The sequence below is a fragment of the Diabrotica virgifera genome, chromosome 2 (genome assembly GCF_917563875.1).
Source record: "Diabrotica virgifera virgifera chromosome 2, PGI_DIABVI_V3a".
Lineage (NCBI taxonomy): Eukaryota > Metazoa > Arthropoda > Insecta > Coleoptera > Chrysomelidae > Diabrotica > Diabrotica virgifera.
Genome location: NC_065444.1, coordinates 81,394,792 through 81,415,232, shown reverse-complemented (window position 1 = coordinate 81,415,232; position 20,441 = coordinate 81,394,792). Strand labels below are relative to the sequence as shown.

General features: G+C 31.8%; 1 protein-coding gene across 1 annotated transcript in view; it reads right to left on the bottom strand.

Moving 5' to 3' along the window:
• Positions 1 to 954: 954 nt before the first annotated feature.
• The window catches only part of LOC126879537 (juvenile hormone esterase-like), an 81,288-nt gene continuing 61,801 nt past the window's right edge, over positions 955 to 20,441 (bottom strand). The window contains exons 8-10 of the mRNA XM_050642691.1: positions 10,199 to 10,340; positions 4,760 to 4,901; positions 955 to 1,162 (exon numbers count right to left, since the gene is read on the bottom strand). Coding sequence (XP_050498648.1) covers positions 979 to 1,162; positions 4,760 to 4,901; positions 10,199 to 10,340 — 468 coding nt within the window. The 3' untranslated portion in view covers positions 955 to 978. The remainder of the gene's footprint in view (positions 1,163 to 4,759; positions 4,902 to 10,198; positions 10,341 to 20,441) is intronic.

Genomic DNA, 20,441 nt, shown 5'->3' with positions numbered 1-20,441 from the left:
ATTTTTAAGGATTCCAATAACTTACATTAAAGCTTAAACATTCCTTTTCAAGATTCCGAAGAGTGATCGGGTCTAACTTCGATTTAGACCGTAGTTTTTTAATTGTTAATTATGCGTGGCCATCCGCTTTTTTTGCCGGTGCGCCGCGCACTATTTTCAAAAATCTCCTATTTTCCTCCGAAAAATATTTTTTCTAAATTCTTTAGGAGATTCTTAATAAAATAAGTTTCTTGACATTTTTCTCAAAAGTCACTAGTTTTAAAGTTTCACATTTAAAATCCGAAAAATGACAAAAACACATTTTCGCATTTTAAATCGCTTATAACTTTAAACCTAGTGACTTTTGAGAAAAATGTCAAGAAACTTATTTTATTTAGAATGTCCCAAAGAATCTAGAAAAAATATTTTTCGGAGAAAAATAGGAGATTTTTAAAAATAGTGCGCGCCGCACCGGCAAAAAAACCGGATCAACAAGCATAATTAACAATTAAAAAACTACGGTCTATATTGAAGTTAGACCCGATCACTCTTTGAATATTGAAAAGGAATGTTTATAATTTAATCCAAGCTATTGGCACCCTTAAAGATACTAATTTAAATATGAGTTGTTAAGCCTCGAAAATGCGTATTTTCGCAATTTTAGATTTTAAATCGCCTATAACTCGAAAACTGTCAATTTTTGAGAAAAATTACAAGATACATTTCTTGTTTATAATGATCCAAAAAACCTAAAAATATATTTTTGGAGCAATAAAAGGTGATCTTATGTATTTGTTTAAAAAAATTGTTTAAATAATTTCTGTCCAAAAATTCCGTCCGGTACCCTCCAGATTTGTTTAAAGGGGACATTTTTGAATATGAATCCGCAGAGAAACCGAATTAGAAATGTTTTCCAGACGGGAGCGGTCTCGCCATTTGGACTATAAAACACGTTCTTCTAAAAAATATATAAAATGCCTTAAAAATATTTATATTTATTTAACCAAATAATACAAAAGGTGGTTGCATATATTTTTCCATAATCTCGTTAACTTCCTTGTATTGTCTTGGATTTTCTTGCATACTTAAAGTGTTATTAATATTTAGAAATCTCAACGATTTTGGTTCAGATGGTTGCCAGATGACGTTATCCAAAAGTGGATGGATCTCAGGAGTTGGATTGCTAAAAAATAAATAAATAAGTAAATAAAATATATGTAATAAAAAAATAAAAATAAAATAAAATAAATAAAATAGATAAAGTAAATAAAATAAATAAAATAACAAATATAAAATAAACAAATACCTACATAAACAAAGATTAAAAGCAAAAATAAATCCATAGAACCCGAGAACTAAATATTTCTTAGGCTGGAACAGAAATTATAGTTACAACCTAAACCTCTACCCATTTATGGTCCGTTTGCTTTGTAAATTGTAGAAAGCCGTATTTAGGTTTTAACCAAAATTTGTTTTCCAACGCAAGAGACCTTAATTCTTCGGTTCTTTGGATCTCCTTTCACTTTTAATAGATGTCGCTGTTACGTCTTTTACAAATTATTTAATGATTTGTTAATATGACCGGGAGATTTGGTTTCGATATTGAGCATGCCACGGGCTGTTCTGTAAATTCTCCTTGTTGTCTCTTCTCTAATTTCTCCATAAGTTTCCATGTTGTAATTGATATTTGGTATTTGTATAAGTAATTGTTGTTTGAATATTAAACATGACCTAACTATTTTAACCTTCGGATGACCAACCGGGGGAAATTTTGACCCCAGCGTATGTTTTTCTTTGATAAATTCAAAAGTATTTTCAACTTTTAACTCATTATTTTTTTATTTGACTTTAATATCATTCTAGATATTCCCATATTTTAAAATAAAAAAATTTCCCTATATTTTACGAATAAAAAATATATTCTGAAGTTGATGTTTAGCAAAATACCGTCTATTATGTGTAATTCCAAGTAGTTTTACGCTAATGACGTCGACTTTGCAAAGTAACAAGGCACTTACTCAACATACACACTACACATGACACTAATACTCATGTTGTGACTGGCTGAATGACATAAAGTCCATGCTGTAAAAAAAAACTTCATTTTTTGTTAATTGACATTTTTGACCTGGGGTCATTTTTCCCCCGCTTGGTCATCCGTGTAACAAAAAAGAATGTGTGTGTACTTTGTACGCACGTAAGAAGTTATACTTCTATTATATTATTTAAACGAAATTAATATACTTTTTATTTATATTTTGTTTAACTATTAAACTAATTTATACTTACTACTTCTCAAACATTTTTATTAGAACAGTGCCAAAAATTAAAATAATAAAAGAATAAAACACACACAAACACATTAAACAAGCCACAAATGATGTCTGAACATTAATTGTCGAAAATTGTTTTAACTAAATACGTATTTTCTAAAAATATAATTATATAATAAATATACTTACAATCATAAAATGTATTAAAAAACAAAAAAGAATGTTTCTATTGGGACTCGAACCAGCGCTGATAAGCGCGGTTGGTATTGGAATTCATTCGCCTTCAACGCTTAGCCACGGACACTATGTGTCATTATTTACGAAGATCGACTAACTAAACGGATTAAACTTGTGATATTTTGATATTTTGAAAATTGATCAAATTATTTTAATTTTGAATTGAAATGATTTAGAATTGAAAAAATACAACAAAACATAGAGTAAGAAAACAATATATTAGGTGAATATTGATAGAAATTCTGATGGTAATCAAATTATATAAATTAAAGTATTACATACTATGTATTTTGGCAGATCAAATAGGTAGGTTTATACCCATGATACATTAACAATTATTACGTACCTGTTGCTTTTAAAAACTATTTAAAAGTCACTACAATATTATAAACTTTTTTGTTTCTGTCCCCACAACAATAAAACTAATATATTATACATTTTTTACCTTTACCTTTACCTCCAAAACACAGCTGTCCTACAGCTGCCATATCGGATAATTTTTGACATGTCATTTGAACATCCAATCAGAACAAAGTTATAATGCGCATGCGCCGGGCTGATAGGTTTCAACATATAAATATTCACCCTCTATCGCCGGTAAAGAAGTATAACTTCAAAAAGTTTGGTCATCGGAAGGTTAACCAATGCTTTCTCATTTTGGCATTATTTGAAGGCAGTTCTGGACGATTCCCAATATATCCATGTATATTGAGATCCTTTATTTTCACTTTATCCTTCATCTCGCTGTTCTTCAGTCTTTTTAACTGCCCAATTTTCAGAGTAGTACAGAGCATAGCTAATTTTATGGATTAGTTATGATATAGCTAATCTGACATATCTAGTTTGATTAAAATCTACTTAATACAAGATACGTCTAGAATTATTGTATACCCGAGTTGAAGTTTATTTTGAAAGCAAGAAAGCAGTTTGCAATTTCAAATAATCTTGAAATTAATTCAATATTAAAATAATTTTGATTAAAAAATACACTCTGGGCCAAAATTAACCGCCCACCTTAAAAATGGGTCATTTTTGATGTCTCATATTTCCTGAACCTGTTGTCCGATTGTTGCCAAACAGGTAAATTTTCATTGTATATAGGGCGTACAAATCAAACTGTGTCTTTTTCTCAAACTTCGCATCAACCTGTGGAATATTCTAGTTTTTGTAAATTACTAAAATTAAAACCCAACTACAGCCTCATGTTTTCTCAACATTTTGTTTTTTGATTCATTCGCTTATGTTGGATAATAAAAAAGTTAGTTACTTTAACAACTAGCCATGTTTTTCATCAATACAGGGTGTTTTTAAATAAGTATGGCAAAGTTTAAGAGGTCTTTCTTCTGAATTAGAAGAATTGTCTTTCTTCTGCATGAAAAAATAATGACAGTTTGCTCTATAAGCTTATGTCCGCAAATGTTTCGTTTCCGATATAGAGGGTGTTGAAGGTTTTCTTACAAACTGACGATTTATTTATTGCTTTAAAATAGGTTGAGATATGCAAATAAAATTTGGTGGGTTTTAAGATAAAGTTACTGCACAAATTTTGACATACAAATAAGAATTTAATATTCACCATTAGCGCGCCTACGGGTATTGCGACTGCTTTTATTACCCGTATGTGCTCCAAAGGTAAATATTAAATTCTTAGTTGTAAATACCTCACCTTAAAGCCCACCAAATTTTATTCGCATATCTCAACCGGTTTTAAAGCAATAAATAAATCGACAGTGTGTAAAAAAAATTTAACAACCTCTATATCAGAAACGAATCATTTGCGGACATACATTTATAAAGCAAACTCATTATTTTTTCCTGCAGATTTACCCCTTAAAGTTTGCCATACTTATTTAAAAAGACCCTATATTAATGAAAAAAAGGCTAGTTGTTAAAGTAACTAACTTTTTGTTATCCAACATAAGCGAATGAATCAAAAAAAGAGACTGTTGAGTTAACATGAGGCTATTATAGTTGAGTTTTAATTTCAGTATTTAAAAAATGCTAGAATATTCCACATGGTGATGCAAACTTCGAAAAAAAAAACACAGTTTGATTCGTACACCCGGTATACAATGTACATTTACTTGTTTAGCAACAGTGTTATTACAGCAATATTGTTAAAGAATAAGGCTATAACGTATTAAAAAATCACTTAAATCGGAGAACAGGTTTAGGAAATATGAGACATCAAAAATGACCCATTTTTAAGGTGGTTGGTTAATTTTGGCCCAGAGTGAAATAGAATTGTTTAAAAAAGAAAGTATACTTACTAAAATTTTACAAAATTAGTATACAATTTGACAAACTTGTGAAGAACGAGTTGATCTGATTCTGGAAATTTATTAAGGTCACTGTTGCTTCCATCGTCCCATAAATACAGATTATCTTCACCATGCGAAACTGTATCTACATCTGAATAATAAAGAAATAATATCAGAAATTATTTTAATATGGTTTGTCACAATTAATTTGTCACAACATTAAAATTAACAACCAAAGTGATAACACACGAAGACCTGGACAAAGAAGTGAGTAATCTTCTTCTTCTTCTTCGTGCGACTAGGATTACTCGTGTTTGTCTGCCTCTTATTCTCTTTCAGTTGTTGTTGACTGTACATTGTCTTTCAACCTTTTCGGCGGCCTTCCAACGGGTCTTCTGCTATACGGCTTGTTGTTTTTACAAATATTCGCTAGTCTATCTGGTTCCATTCGGTTTACATGTTCGTTCCAGTTTTTCTTTCTTGTTTTTATCCACCTGTTAATATTTTGAATTTTGCATCGTTCTCATTTACTTCTGTTGCTTTGTCTGTCTCTTAATGATATGCCCGCTATTGATCTTAATACTTTCAGTTCGATGTTGTTGATTTGTTGTTTCGTCTTTCTTGTATCGGTCCTTGTCTCCGCTGCATATGTTAGGATAGGTCTTACTGTTGTTTTGTATACTTTTGTTTTGCTTTCCGTGGTCAGATATTTGTTTCTCCATATGGTTTCTCGGAGGAAACCACTTACTCTTGCCGCTTTTGTTGCTTGTGTTGTGGTCTCTGTTCTTATATTGCCATCACTAGTGATCTCTAGTCCTAGGTAATTGAATTTCATTACTTTTTCTACAATTTTGCCGTCTATTTCTAACTTGTATCTACGCGGCTCATTACTTATCACTAGTTATCACTATACATTTACTTTTTTCTACTGATATTTTCATATTAAGTTTACTTGCTGTGATATTGAAAATGTGGAGCTGCCTTTGTAAGTAATCCTCGTTATCAGCAATTAGTACTGCAGCATCAGTAGTGAAGTGAGAAATTAAGTACAAAAACCAAATAGACTGTCAGGATGCCTTATTATGGCATATGGATGATATTATGGCGAAATCGATGGGATGTGATCATCACACTGAGATGATGTGAAAAATTTATAAAGGCAGTATAAGACCAATAACGACAACTAGCAGAAAGAAGACCCGATACAGCCACAACATAAAGACTAATGGAAATAGCAGAGATGAGAGTATTGAGAATAATTACAGGGAATGCGCAAAGAGACAGAAAGAGTAGTGAAGACATTAGAAGAAAATGTAACGTCCAGTGTATAAACGAATGGATACTTCTTCTTCTTAGAGTTTCATCTCCTATCGAAGGTTGGATATCATAATGGCTATAAATGGATACTAAGTAGAAAAAAAAAGAATGGAATATCCACATGAGCAGAATGGTACATTATTTTGGTACGGACAACCGTGTGGTAAAAATAGCAAGGGAAAAATTTACCGATCGGTAGAAGTATCGGTCAACTGCGCAAAAGATGGAGTTAACTTTCCGTAGGGGTGTCCATCCGCCAATGCTATTTTTTATCATTTTATTAGGTGCAAATTTACAATCTACCCTAACTACAATACATAGTATTTAGCAAATAGTAGCAAATAAGTTTTAATCGTAGCATGCTTTGGGTACCATCCATCGGTGGTTCTCCAATACATCTAATCAGTTGGGTCTTCTGGCCATGACCATTTCAGTCTTCTTCCCACAAGTGGCGGCTGGTATAGTTGTTTTATAGTTTAATTTTCATGGTCGAAATTTCTTTCTTGGACTTTGTTTGCATGTAATTTATGTAATAACGTCTTCAATTAAGGTTATCCCGGAATGGCATTATGGATAATAATTATTTTGGAAACGTACCATGGTGCATTTGCTACCATGCACAGAGTCTTTGACTGGAAAGTTTGCAGTATTTAAATGTTGCTCGATTTGCTCCAACCATATAACTCTATACCATAAATCCATATCGGCTTTAGTATAATTTTGTATAGTAGTACTTTGTTTTGTAATGTTAATTGGAATCTTTTATATACCTAGCAACTAGTACATAACAATATGTCTGACATTTAAGTTTAGTTGTGCTTTCTTGGTTTTGATATGGTTCTTCTATGTCAGTATTCAGTCCAAGTGGAGTCCTAGGTACTTGACATCTAACGTTAAGGGGATAGAAATGAACAATCATAATTGCTTATAAAGAGGAAAAAGAAGTTTACGAAACTGGGCCAGAGGCCATACATTTTGGATCAGCTGTCGGATCAACTAGTATAAAATAGTATTTAGGTCCAGATTGTGAATTGGGTACATTTGGTAACTCTTTATTTGACTTGTAACTAAAATAGGATTAAGATAGGATTTGTAACTAAAATGACCAGGAAAGTACATAAGAACATCATCCCCAATATTAGACAAAAAAAATCAATAAATTCGTATAAAATAAATATCCTCCTTTGAATATTAAGTGTACAAAATATTTTGAGATTACAAGCTCTACCTAGCATAATATTGGCAAAGTCTGTTTTAATCACAAAGCTGAGCTTAGAATAATACGCCAGTCAATGGGAGCAAGAATAGGATATTACCTCCGAATTCTATCCTACTGCATGGATTTTAATGAAATTTTGGAAAAGGCATACATATCTCCTAATTCAAAGGCTACCCTATGCCGATTTGTGCTTTTATCTTGGGGGTGGTTCCCACCCCTTCTCGTTTATGGAAAATTTTTGTGTTAAAATAACCGGGGGTGAAAAATTTTTTGGTTAAAATAACCACGGCTAGTGTCTAGAGAAACTAATTATAAGAAAAAACTGATTATATATATTTTTTTAAACTCAATACTTTTTGAGTTATTCGTTGTTGAAAATTGGCTATTTTCATTTATAACACCTTTTCGAACGGTTTTTTGCGAATAGTTTAAAAACTATGCATCTAATAAAAAAACTATATAAAACATTTTTGTAGCTTATAAAAAAAGAGATTCGTTTCTTCACAAATCTTCTAGTTATAATACTAAAAGATATATGGTAGGTGAGAAAAGTTTGTTTTTTTTTTTGGTGAAACTCAGATCGGTGTATTCAACTTGAAATAACAGAGAAACTGTCGATTTTAGATGTATAATGCTACCAATGCCTTCTTAAAAAGGCCTTTAAAATGAGCAATACCGAAGGTCAATTGCATTCAAACTAAGCGAGAAACCTATTATTAACTATACTGCAAAAGCAATTGATGACTAAGGTACCTTAAGGAAAAACGATAATTAACCCCTCATACACTAGAATTTAAATGCATCATTTTCCTTCTACAATACCTTGTATTTTAGTGATATTTATGTTCAAAAAGTTGGATGGGTTTAAAATGAATGATTTTTGCAAAAAAACTAAGATCAAATTATAGAGCACATTTTTAAATTTTCTTCCTTTTTCTCCACGTAATTTGAAAATGAAAAGAGATACAGTAATGAAAAACAAAAACAAAATTTTTATCTTAAACAACCCTATATTTTTGCCCCTTATCTTTTTTTCGTACCTTATCATTTTCGAGTTACATGGAGAATAAGGAAGATTTTTAATACAATATAAAAATGTGTTCTATAATTTGATCCTATTTTTTCAAAAACCATTCATTTTAAACCCGTCCTACTTTTTGAACATAGAAATATCACTATATTAAAAAGTATTGTACATAGAAGGAAAATGATGCATTTAAATTCTGATATATGAGGGGTTAAATATAATACTTCTCATTTTTTCTTAAAATACATTAGTTGTCCATGTTTTTTGCAGCATATCTCGCTTTGCTTACATGTAATCCACATTTTATATTGCTAATTTTAAAGGTCCCTTCAAGCACTACAAAAGGCAATGACAGCATTACACACATAACATCAACCGTTTCTCTGTTATTTCAAGTTAAATATACCGATTTGAGCCTGCACCAAAAAATAAACTATTCTTACCTACCCCTTTCCATAATATAACTAGAAGATTTATGAAGAAACGAAATCCTCTTTGTTTTTTATAAGCTATAAAAATATTTTATATAGTTTTTTTCGTCAGATGCAGAGTTTTTAAGGTATTCACAAAAAAACCGTCCCAAAAGGTGTCATTTTTCAATGAAAATGGCCAATTTTTAACCACGAGTAACTCAAAAATTATTGAGCTCTCAAAAAAAACAAGAACAGATTTTGCTCAGAATTAGGTTTCCTAGTCACTTCCGGGGTTATTTTAACCAAAAAATTTTCCACCCCCGAAAAGCAAAGAGAACCACCCCCAAGATAAAAGCGCAGATAGACATAGGGTAGACTTTGTTTCCTGTGCTATTCCCTACTTAACCCGCCGTTACACGCGTCTTCTATTCGGATGTGGTTGCACGCGTATGAGCGTCGCCCTCACCTACATAAGTTCGACTTATTTCGAAGAAGAATGAATGTCAACATGTATAAATATAAAATGGGTTGTACTCATATATTATAGAAAGTCTCGTATACCAACTTTTTTTATTAATTTAACAAAACAAAAGTAAAAATAATATACATAGATCAAAAGCAAGTTTTCTTAATTTTCAATTTCAGCAAGCCACTGAAGAAATTAATGTTCTTTACGCGAATTAATTTTACTAAAAATACAAATTAAAATTAACAACTGTTCTGAAGCTATTTCTTTGTGGTTTTTATGTAATTAACTCTTAATATTTTGTATTTTGATAACGACGTCCGAGGTGGAATTCGAAACGTCAATAAAATCAATTTTTCAAGTTAAATTGTGGCTTATTTCCCAATTAGAATAGGTAAATTTAAAAATGGGTTCTTAACCAGTGGCGCACCTAGAATTTTCCTCTGGGGGGAGGGGGGTTTAGCTTGGGCACCGAAAGTTTTTTGTATTATTTGTGAAAGACAAGTTACATTTTCCTACTTTCTTTTATATATATTTCTATATGCTCTGGGTGGGTTTTTAACCCCTAAACCCCCCACTCGGTGTGCCACTGTTCCTAACCTAATCCAAACAGTAATATTTTAATTAAACCTACCTAAATATTAAATAAAAACCTAAAAGTTTCTTTGAGATAACAGAAACGTGATTTCACCGTGAGTGCACGCGCAGTGAGGAATTCCCTCACTTGAAGAGGGATGTCTCTTCTTTCAACTATCACACAGCACACTGACCGCCAGAAATATTCTATAACTTTTCATACCCTCTCATGAACCATGCTAAAGGCATTCATGGGTGCTTAAGGTTATCGTATTAGTTTACACAATTTCATTGGTTATAAACAAATATGGTGAGGGATTCCCTCATAGCGCGTGTAATGGAGGGTTAATGTGAAAATATCAAGTAAATCGATGTAGTAGGATGAAATTCTGAGCCAAATACCCTCATTGACTGCCCTATAATGATTTACCTGGTGGCAAAAATGGCAGCACATCCATTGCTCCTCCTAATTCTCCTTTATAGGAAAATCGGTATAAGTAGTTCGTGACATTGGCAGATGCCAATTCTACTTGTTTGCATATTCCATAGATACAGAACGCGTCACTTAAATGCTGAAAAAGTCATTGGTACATTAATAATTTTAAATTTCTCCAACGGAAGATCACATATAAAGGTAATATTGTAGTAAATACAGTGGAACCTCGATAACTCGGATTAATCGGGTTATCGAAAATCCAGGTTAGCCGAAGGATATGGTAAAAATTAATAAAATACGGTATACTTATAGATAAAGTCCGTTATAATTGAAATAACATGAAATATATATATATATATATATATATATATATATATATATATATATATATATATATATATTGATAAGGGGTACCTTGTCGCCTCAGAAACGGTGAATCGGTAGACGTTGTCACCTCATATATGACGTTGTCGCCTCACTTTGGTGAGGTGACAACGTTTTGGGCTGAAAATTTCAGGACAGCTTCCCAACCACCTTATGAGTCGATGTGCAAAAAATAGTTTTGAGGTGACAACGTACCCCTTTTCACTATTTTTTGGTTCGTTAGTTCGGCAGTATATCACTGGCGCTAGTATCGGCATTGCAGCAGTGACTGGCTGTATGTTGTCGCCTCAGCATATAAATTCTACTTTTTGTTTAACAACCGGTACCTTGTTGCCTCAGATTTTGGCAACGTCGCTTTCAGTTTGCATTGGGTATTAGGTCGTGAAATATAAACATATGCGCCGTCGGTACCGTAACAAGGCAGCTAAAAACTTTATGATATAAGTTGCAGCTTACGATTTAAAATTGTTGCCCTTATACAGGGTCTCCAGAAACTCTACCAACAAACGAAAAAAGGAGATTCCTCAGATAATTTTAAGATATTTTAACCCAATTCACTTAGTCCAAAAATGCTTCCTAAGGGAGCTAGAGCTCTTTGAAGATGGCGTCTTGTAATTAGTTTTTCTTAAATAGCGCCAGAACGCTTCTATTTAGAAAAACGAAAATTATTACGCATATTTATCATCCAGATATAAATCCATTCCATTCATTGTGGATTTCCAGTACCGGTCATAGGCGCCCGTTTTGGGTACGGCAACGGTTATTTTATCCCATACCTTTTTTATTTAATTTTTAAGCATTTTTGACTATGGATTATTAAATTGTGAATTATTCTAGTACTAATAGGTACTCTTGCTTTAAGTCCATAGAATATACAATTTTCTAGAAACATCGATTTGAAAATTTTTCGTTTCTTGAATTAAAAAAAAATTAAAAAAAAAAACTATTTAGAAAACGAAAACTGGTACGTTTGTTTATATCCCAGAGATGAATCGGTTTCATTAATTGCAAATTTTTAGTACCGGTCATATGCGTCCGTTTTGGGTAGGTCAACGGTTATTTTATCGCATAACTTTTTGTCTTTCATTTTTAAGCATTTTTGACACTAGATTATTAAATTATGAGGTATTCTGGTACTAAAAGTTACTCTTGCTTCAAGTTGGTAAAATACACCGTTTTTTTTTAATTCTTTTCAAATTCAAAAAACGAAAAATTTTCAAATAAATTTTTCTAGAAATCGGTGTGTCCTACCGAATTAAAGCAAGAGTATCTTTTGATTCTAGAATACCTCACAATTTAAAAATCCATAGTCAAAAATACTTAAACGCTAAAGACAAAAAAGTTATGCTATAAAATAACCGTTGCCCTACCCAAAATGGACGCCTATGACCGGTACTAAAAATTCACAATGGATGGAATCGATTTATCCCTGGAAGATGAATAGGCTTACCAAATTTCGTTTTTCTAAATAGAAGCGTTTTGGAGGTATTTAAGAAAAACTAATTACTAGATGCCATCTTCCAAGAGCTCTAGCTCCCTTAGGAAACATTTTCGGACTAGGTGAATTGGGTTGAATTGTCTTAGGAAAATATCTGAGGAATCGCCTGTCTTCGTTTGTAGGTAGAGTTTCTGGACACCCTGTATAAACAAGTTCTATAAGAGAGAGAGAGCATGCCGGAATAAAAATATGTTAGCTGGTCGCATAGGAATTAATAAAAATTACAAACAGAATATTAGTAATCATGGAGCGTATATAATACTTAAGTAGTTATTATAATATGGAACTGAACAAGTCTATGCCCCAAAGGATCATGAAGACGAAAGGATAGGAAAATTCTAACCAGTCATTAATTTAATCCTAAAAAATAAAAAATTCATTATATTATGTGACTTTATTACAAAAGTAAGAACATAAATGATTTTTTCTGTAACAGCAGTAGGAAAAAAAATAACAGTTATGACAAAGGATAAACACTGATATACCTACTATCGAAATTACAGAAAGTTGAAAAACACTAAAATGAACCTGAATGACTTAACACAAATAAAAAAACTATATAAAACCAAAATAAATATCTTTATGTGGGTGACATGCAAACGGGAGTCAATCTAAGTAAATTTCGTATAGGAATTTATCATTGAGCAGTAATAGCAACAGTTTCAAAAATCTCAAAAATGAAACAAAAAAACACTATCCAACATCAGCCGTTTACTACTTCTGCTCTGAAAGAAAAACCCGTATTCTGACATTAAAATGTTTGAATAGAAATGACAACAGTAATATTTCAAGCAAAAAAATATAGGACGATAAAATGAGAAACTAACAAAAATAAATTGACAAGACCTGAAACGAACAAAATAACTGAAAATAAGATCTTGATAGATGGCGATGTAAAGAAAACACGGGAAATACATATCATCGAAGTACCCTTATTTTATTATTTATTTTATTTACCATTGATATTGCTCACCAGATTAATATCCTTATAGGTAATTTGCATGTTTGTGCTTATTTGTATACGATTTTTTCTAGCCCTTCAACTGATGCGTTATCTTTCCTGATCCTCATATATTTAGGTTCCTTAATATTAGGATTCAGTCCATAACGCTGACTCACTTCTGTAACTTTATTGATTATGTCTTGTAAGGCTTCTAGCTAGACTAATGCTTTAAAGCAATGCAAAAATTTTGACGATCTCAAGTGCTCCAAGAGTTTTATATGTCAAAAATGAATAACCATTTTCAATTTCGTTGCAACGCGAAACTACAGGCGCATTATATTCTAGTCCAATCAGAGAGCGCTGCAAGCGCCCCTACAGGTTTCGAAACTTATTAGTCTCTCATCAGGAGGCACATATGCTGCTCTCTCTGACCCAACTAGGACAAACCCCGGCGTGCAGTCACGAATTGCAACGAACGAAATGGCTGGGATGCCCTAGCGGCAACTGCTAGCAAAAGACTAAGTTTTCAAACTAATAGCACATAAAACAACACCAAAAATGTTGCTCCACATCCTACCAGATTGAAAACAATGGGAACCTTCTCTGGTTATACCTTTGAGGCTTCTAAAATTTGCAAGCCATAACGGATGCTGAGACTAAGGAAGATGAGGGAATTTTACAATTTATAATTCACGTCTCATCTGCTCAGCGAGGTAAAGTTCCAACGAGAATGGTTCCCTTCGTACTCCAATCAGAGTAGACATGTAAATCAAAAATTAATAAGCATTTTCAATTTCGTTGCAACACGAAACTACTTAGTCTTTAGTTTTATATGTATACAATAGTTTTAAAAAGACCTTTAGTTCTCCTACTCGTATTATCGCGTTGCACTTGGGTACGTACCTGAAACTATGTTGCTATCAACACCTCCATTTAATACTAAAAGAATCAGCTGATTTTACGTGTACAACAGAAAGACAAATAGAGGAATTGGCCAAGGGCTATAAATACATAATTTGAAAACGTTGCTGACAAATCGTTGAAGTTTGGAAATTGCTTCTCTCGCTAACAAACATATTCAAGAACAAAAATTGCCAAAGCTAGTACCACTAAGTGATATTAAAATATTTTGAGAAGAAAGTATTAAAATTTGTGTGAGATGTCAGAAGACGTTTCAGAGCAATATTGATAATGTTGAAACATAAAAATTTAGTTAACTATGCTCTAGCATTAGCCATTATTTTTAACAGAAGACGAATAGGTGATGTTCAGTATTTAAAAATTCAGGAATCTAGTAACGAAAGATAAACGGATTTCAGTGATTTTGAAAATGTTTTAACTGAAGGAGAAAAGGCACTTACGAGAGGACACAAAATTCCAGTGTGTTCTGGTAAAGGTTCTTGAGCTGTTGTTATTTTACTTCCAAAAATGTTGCAAGGTTTCATAGAAACTTTAATAAAACATAGACATAAATACATGTCTGACGTCGTCCGACGTTAATAACTATATGTTTGCAGTTCCAGGCAGTAAGCTAAAATGGGACAAAGGGGATGTTTCGATCCGTAAATTGACAAGCAAAATGATTTTAGCAAACTCTGAAGCTATATCAAGCAACAAATTACGCAAAAATATTGCAACAGTAGCACAAATTTTAAGTATGTCCAAAAATTAAACCTAAAGAATTTGTCAAGTTTATGGGGCATGACGAAAAAATGCATGATGAATGTTATGAATTACCTGCTGACATTTATCAAACCGTAAAATTGTCAAAATTTTTAATAGTAATGGAAAGGGATTCTCTTCCTTTAGAATATAAAAGAAAATCGCTTGAAGAACTAGATTTTCACCACGATTAAGAAAAATGCGGAAGAAAATAAAAAAAGCAATCTTCAAAATACGAATATTAATTTTCCAAGTATTGCAGGTATGCAAAAAGTTAAAAAAAGTAAAGCGTTGGTTGCAAAAGATAACGTTCTGGCTCAAACAAGTAAAGAATTTAAAACGGACAGTGACGATAAGTACTATCCAAATAAAAAAAAACTACTCAAAGCATAAAAAACCAAGCAAGGGAAGATTCCGAATGCGATTCATATGTGCCTCCACAAAGAAGAAATATTAAAAAACAAACCTTTTAAGAGAACACTTTTCAAATTATATTCAAGATGGCGTATATCCATCTAGATAAAAAGATGAATTCCAATATTATAAAATCAAAAATTCAACATCTTATAAAAATAAAATATGTATGGCATATGTAAATTTTTTATATGATGCTTAAGTGAAAATATAGAAATATTTTTTTTACTTTTTGTTGCTATTTTTATAATTTTTTTTTTATTCTTAGATATAATAAACATCTAACCAACGCCTCAATTAAAGGGTTTGACATTTAAACAAAACATAATGAAATCATTTTTGTAGAAGAAAAAAATTAAATAGGTACCTAAAAACCTAGTTTTGAGTTTTTCTCAAAAATTTTTGAGATTAAGATAAAAAGACCACTACACAAATTGTAGATTTTTTTATCGCCCACAGCTTTTGCGTTGAATTTTTTTAAACGATGCAATGTTTAGCCAGAAATTTCAGAAAACCATTTTCGCCCTTAAAACCACCCCACCTTCACCACCTTATGGATTATTTTCGTACACTTTGCTGAAAGAATACGTTTTGTTGGAACATTTTTACAGCTATGTATACTAGTTCACTGATTTTTAATTAAAATTTTTAAATAAACCGTTGACACTTTTTTCTGTGAGATAGGTAATATGTTTACTGCAAATAATAAATTATATCGTTAAGAGCCTTTATAATTTTACTGTATAAGAGCAATAATTCACACAAAATAACTTGGCTTAGCTTAATTTATTGCAAAATACTAAATTTTGAATATCTACTAATAAAATTTTTTTAAACATATAATCCAAACAAACCATGTTCATATCTTAAGCTTATTTAAAGTATCAAAAATAACCATCCTTTATTTTTAATGTAAACAACAATAGAACATGTGAACAAATTCCCACTATTTCTTTACCTATATCCGTAATAAATACCTATACTACCTCTCGCTGTGCACCAAAGTTCGACTCACTCAATCCTTTATTCATTTTCGAATATTTGGCAACGCCGTCTGAGGCAACAACGTACCGGCTTTCATTCTTAGTCATATATAGTTGTGAGGCGACAGCGCATTGGATTTAATCGTAAATTTATATATAAAAAAAACATTTAAAATCGTTTCCCCTCTTTAGAGATTCTTAATTAGAAAGTTCCCCTCATTGTATATATGCATATATTTTTTGAAAAAAAGAACTACAAAAGGGTGAGGCGAGGTCGTCATAGTTTTCACCGCGAGGCGACAACGTACCTTTTATCGATATATATATATATATATATATATATATATATATATATATATATATATATATTTATTTTTAGCATCTCATGACGTCCCCCCATGTTAAACTGTAGTCTCTCGTGGCGTCCAGGTCTTCGTGGACTCCGATATACGGTTGCCACGAGGATTTTCTCTAAAATTTATCGCAGGTGAAAGGTACCACTTCCTACAATGCCTGAACAAAATATTGGCCGGATGTCCTCAGACACGTTATCTGTATAATAATATACACATTACTTGGAGCAGTTGCCGTCAGGCGCGCCACGTTCGCTTGCTGTATATCTAAAATCACTTTAACGGTTTTGGTGGCGTCCAAATATATATTTATTCAGTTTAAGGTTGTCGCGGAATCCGTATATTTCAGTTTATGTCCTCATGGCTTCTACTACGCTGTTGCCACCTCAAATGTTGGTATTTAGACTTCGGATATTTTTATAAATGATTATTGTAGTATTTTAAAACAATTATTGTTGTGACAGATTAATGATGTTCTCTTTGTATAATTAACAATGTATTTTTTTATTACAAAAATAAAAAAAAATAAAAAGTATGTTCATTAAAATTGATGAATTTATCATAACCAGTTGCCGAAACCGGTGGTCTAATTGCTCAATTGTAACATATTATAGAAGTGTTAGAATTTAGTTCTTAATTCTTGATTAGAAGATCCAGATTTAGAAATTAGAACCACAAACACATTTAAAAAATATAAATATCTCGGATCTATAATATCTAAAGAAGGCAAAAGAGACATCGAAAATAGAACACAGCAGGGTAAAATAGCGGTAAACATTCTAAGCTCTCAGCTATGGTCTAAAAAGATAAGACAAAAAACGACAATCTATCGTACCTTGGTAGAGCTTATTATGACTTATGGGGCAGAAGTTTGGCAGATCACGAAAAAAGATAGAAAGAGAATAGAAGTAGGTAGTAGAAATGGATTATCTAAGGAGAGCGTGTGGTATATCCAAATAAGATCGCATCAGGAATGAAGATATTAGGAGGACAAAAACTGTATATTCCAGAGTAGATAGAATTGAAACGAGACAACTAGTGTGGTATGGTCACGTCAAACGAATGAATGAAGATAGATGGCCAAAGAAAGCTTTAAATTATATACCACAACAAAGAAGAAGAAGAAGTGGAAGGCCTTGAGTTACCTGGGAAGAACATGTACGGCACATCATGAGAGATAGAGCCATCAAAGAAGACGAATGGATGGACAGAAAAAGATGGCGGTCGAAATGCGAGAAGCAGCAGAGGCTATAGGAACCTCGCTTATAGATATATAGATTTAATTCTTTATTACAATATTTTTAATTATATAATTTTTCTATTCTCATACTATAATACAATTATGATGTCACCACCTTTATCATAGATAGAATCAGATAGATCATTAGATATAACTAAGAAAGCAGGACGACCTTCTCCAGGAAGTACATAAAATAATGCCCTCTATTCGTAACGGAACATCACAAGAAATATGGGAGACTTTTAAACATTGTGTAACAACACCAATTGATCATCCAAAGATAAATAATCCTGTGCAACGGAAACACTGGATAACAGATGAAACCTTTCAAATCATTGAGAATAGAAGAAATCTTTGTCCAAAGTCGTATGCATAGTGAAAGGGAAAAAGCTAGTTTAAGAAACCTCAATAAAGAAGTAAAGCGAAGATGCAAGGCAGATAAAAAACTGTACTATCAAAGTATATGCAAAGAACTTGGGCCATTGAAGACAACACTGGAACTCTGAGAACAATCAGAGAAGATATAGCAGAGACATGGAGATCGTATTGCAGGGACCTATATAAAGATGATCAACGCCAAGAACCTGTTAACCAAATCTTTGACGAGGTAGAAGAAGAACCTGATATTATACTTGAAAATGAATTAAGACTAGCGATCATTTAGCTCAAATATAATAAAGCACCAGGTCCAGATATGATAACAGCAGAAATACTCAAAGCCACAGAAGAAACTGGCGTAAAATTACTTCATCGACTCTGTAACCAAATATGGCATTCTAAACAATGGCCTAAAGACTGGACAAAATCTACAATAACAACAATTCATAAAAAATGCAGCTTCCATAAATGCGACAATTATAGAACTATTTCTCTTATATCACATGCCATTAAAATTAAAATAGTGCTACATATAATCAATGAGAGAATAAAAACATTATTTCAAAGAGAAATTCCACAAGAGCAAACTGGATTTACCAAAGGTAGAGGTACTCGAGAACACCTGTTGAATATAAGACAGATAATCGAAAAATCTAGGGAATTCAATATTCCACTGTACATATGCTTTATAAATTATCGTAAAGTGTTCGACAAGGTTAAGTGGAGACACCTATGGCGAATACTAAATATTACATGCGAGTAAGGGCCAAAATAAAGATGAAATTAGTCAAAGACAAAAACCGGAAAGTAAACACAAGAAGAAGATACAATGTCGAAGCTCTTAAACAAGAAAACACAAGTATCGAATTCACAAAAAGACTGAAATTAAACCGAACAGCACTGTCCCAACATGAGGAAACAGTGGAAGAAATATGGAAGAACTTCAAGGACGTTATTCAAAAACTGCAAACGAAATTATAGGGATGAAAAAAAGAGAAAAGAAGTGGATAACCGGAGACACATTGTACTCCAGGGAAATATATCAAAAATATACGTTCGGAACACTTGACCGGCCAGGTTTCAAATGGATTTTTTGGACACTATTATATACCTATTACATTATAAATACAAAAATGTCCGTTACAGTTCGGACGATAATTTTAGTTATTAACAAATAAGGGTCAAAATGGCAGTTTTTTCGTTTAAATCGCTACAGGTAAAAATAAGTAATTAAATATCTTATATCAGATAGAGTATTCATTTTTAGTAGATCAACAAAGGTTTAAAATGGCAGTTTTTGAATTTTCGTACGATTATTTGTTGCTTCGGAAATTGCAAAATAAAACTTAAATTTCGAAAATAAAAAATTTGCTATAACTTTTGCAAAAATAAACTTAAGACTGATATTACATGAAATATTAGGTCAAACAGTCCATGTCCAGTCCAGATAATACACAAAAAATTTCAAGGCGATTCGTCAATTAGTTTACATTTTATTTAATTTGTTTATAAAAAAAGACTTTTCTTTGCAATAATGAAGCATACTTTTCTTCATAAAATAATAATGATACAGCAATTTTGTGGAAACCACATGAAAACAGAATACTTATGTTTTCAAAGTTTTAAAAATAATAATAAAAAGTCATTTTTATCATTCCGAAAATATTTTAGTAAAATAGAGTCATTTTTGGCTTATAAACAATTTGAATAACTTTGTTAGTATTGTCTGCAAACTAAATTAATCGACTTAGGGATGCTAAAGACCTACCGGTTATAACCTAAAACCGGTTTTTTTAATTCGAAACAACCGGTTTTACCGGTTGTTTTTTTGTCCCGGTTATAACCGGTTTTTTTTATTTTTAAAGTAATTACCGGTGAAAAACCGAAAAAGTTACCTGTGGAAAAAAAAATTACTTAGAGAAAAATGAAGAAATTTCTATCTATTTTCGATCTCAATCATATGTATTATAAATAATATGCGAAGTAATTAACCCAAACAACCATAATTCAACTTTTATTTACTAATAGAGAACTGGACGAAAGTGTCACCTCAGCTTTTATGAAACAATTTTGGGAATAGTTATTTTTAGATTTAGATGATAATATATTTACATAAAAAAGTAAGTGATCTGCTTGAAATTGATATTCCAACCACCATCTAAAAAATTGTTTATACTTAGTACTTGAGACTTGAGACTCTTGTTTGTAAGAAATTTGAATACCGAAAACCGATTAGGAACCTCCATTATGTAATTTTTAAACAATAAATAATTCTTAGGATATAAAAGGTAGGTATTATACGAACGTATTAAAAAATATTACCTACTGAAATTTTTTGATGGCAATAGAGAAGTAAATAATGAATTGGTTTATCGAATTTAT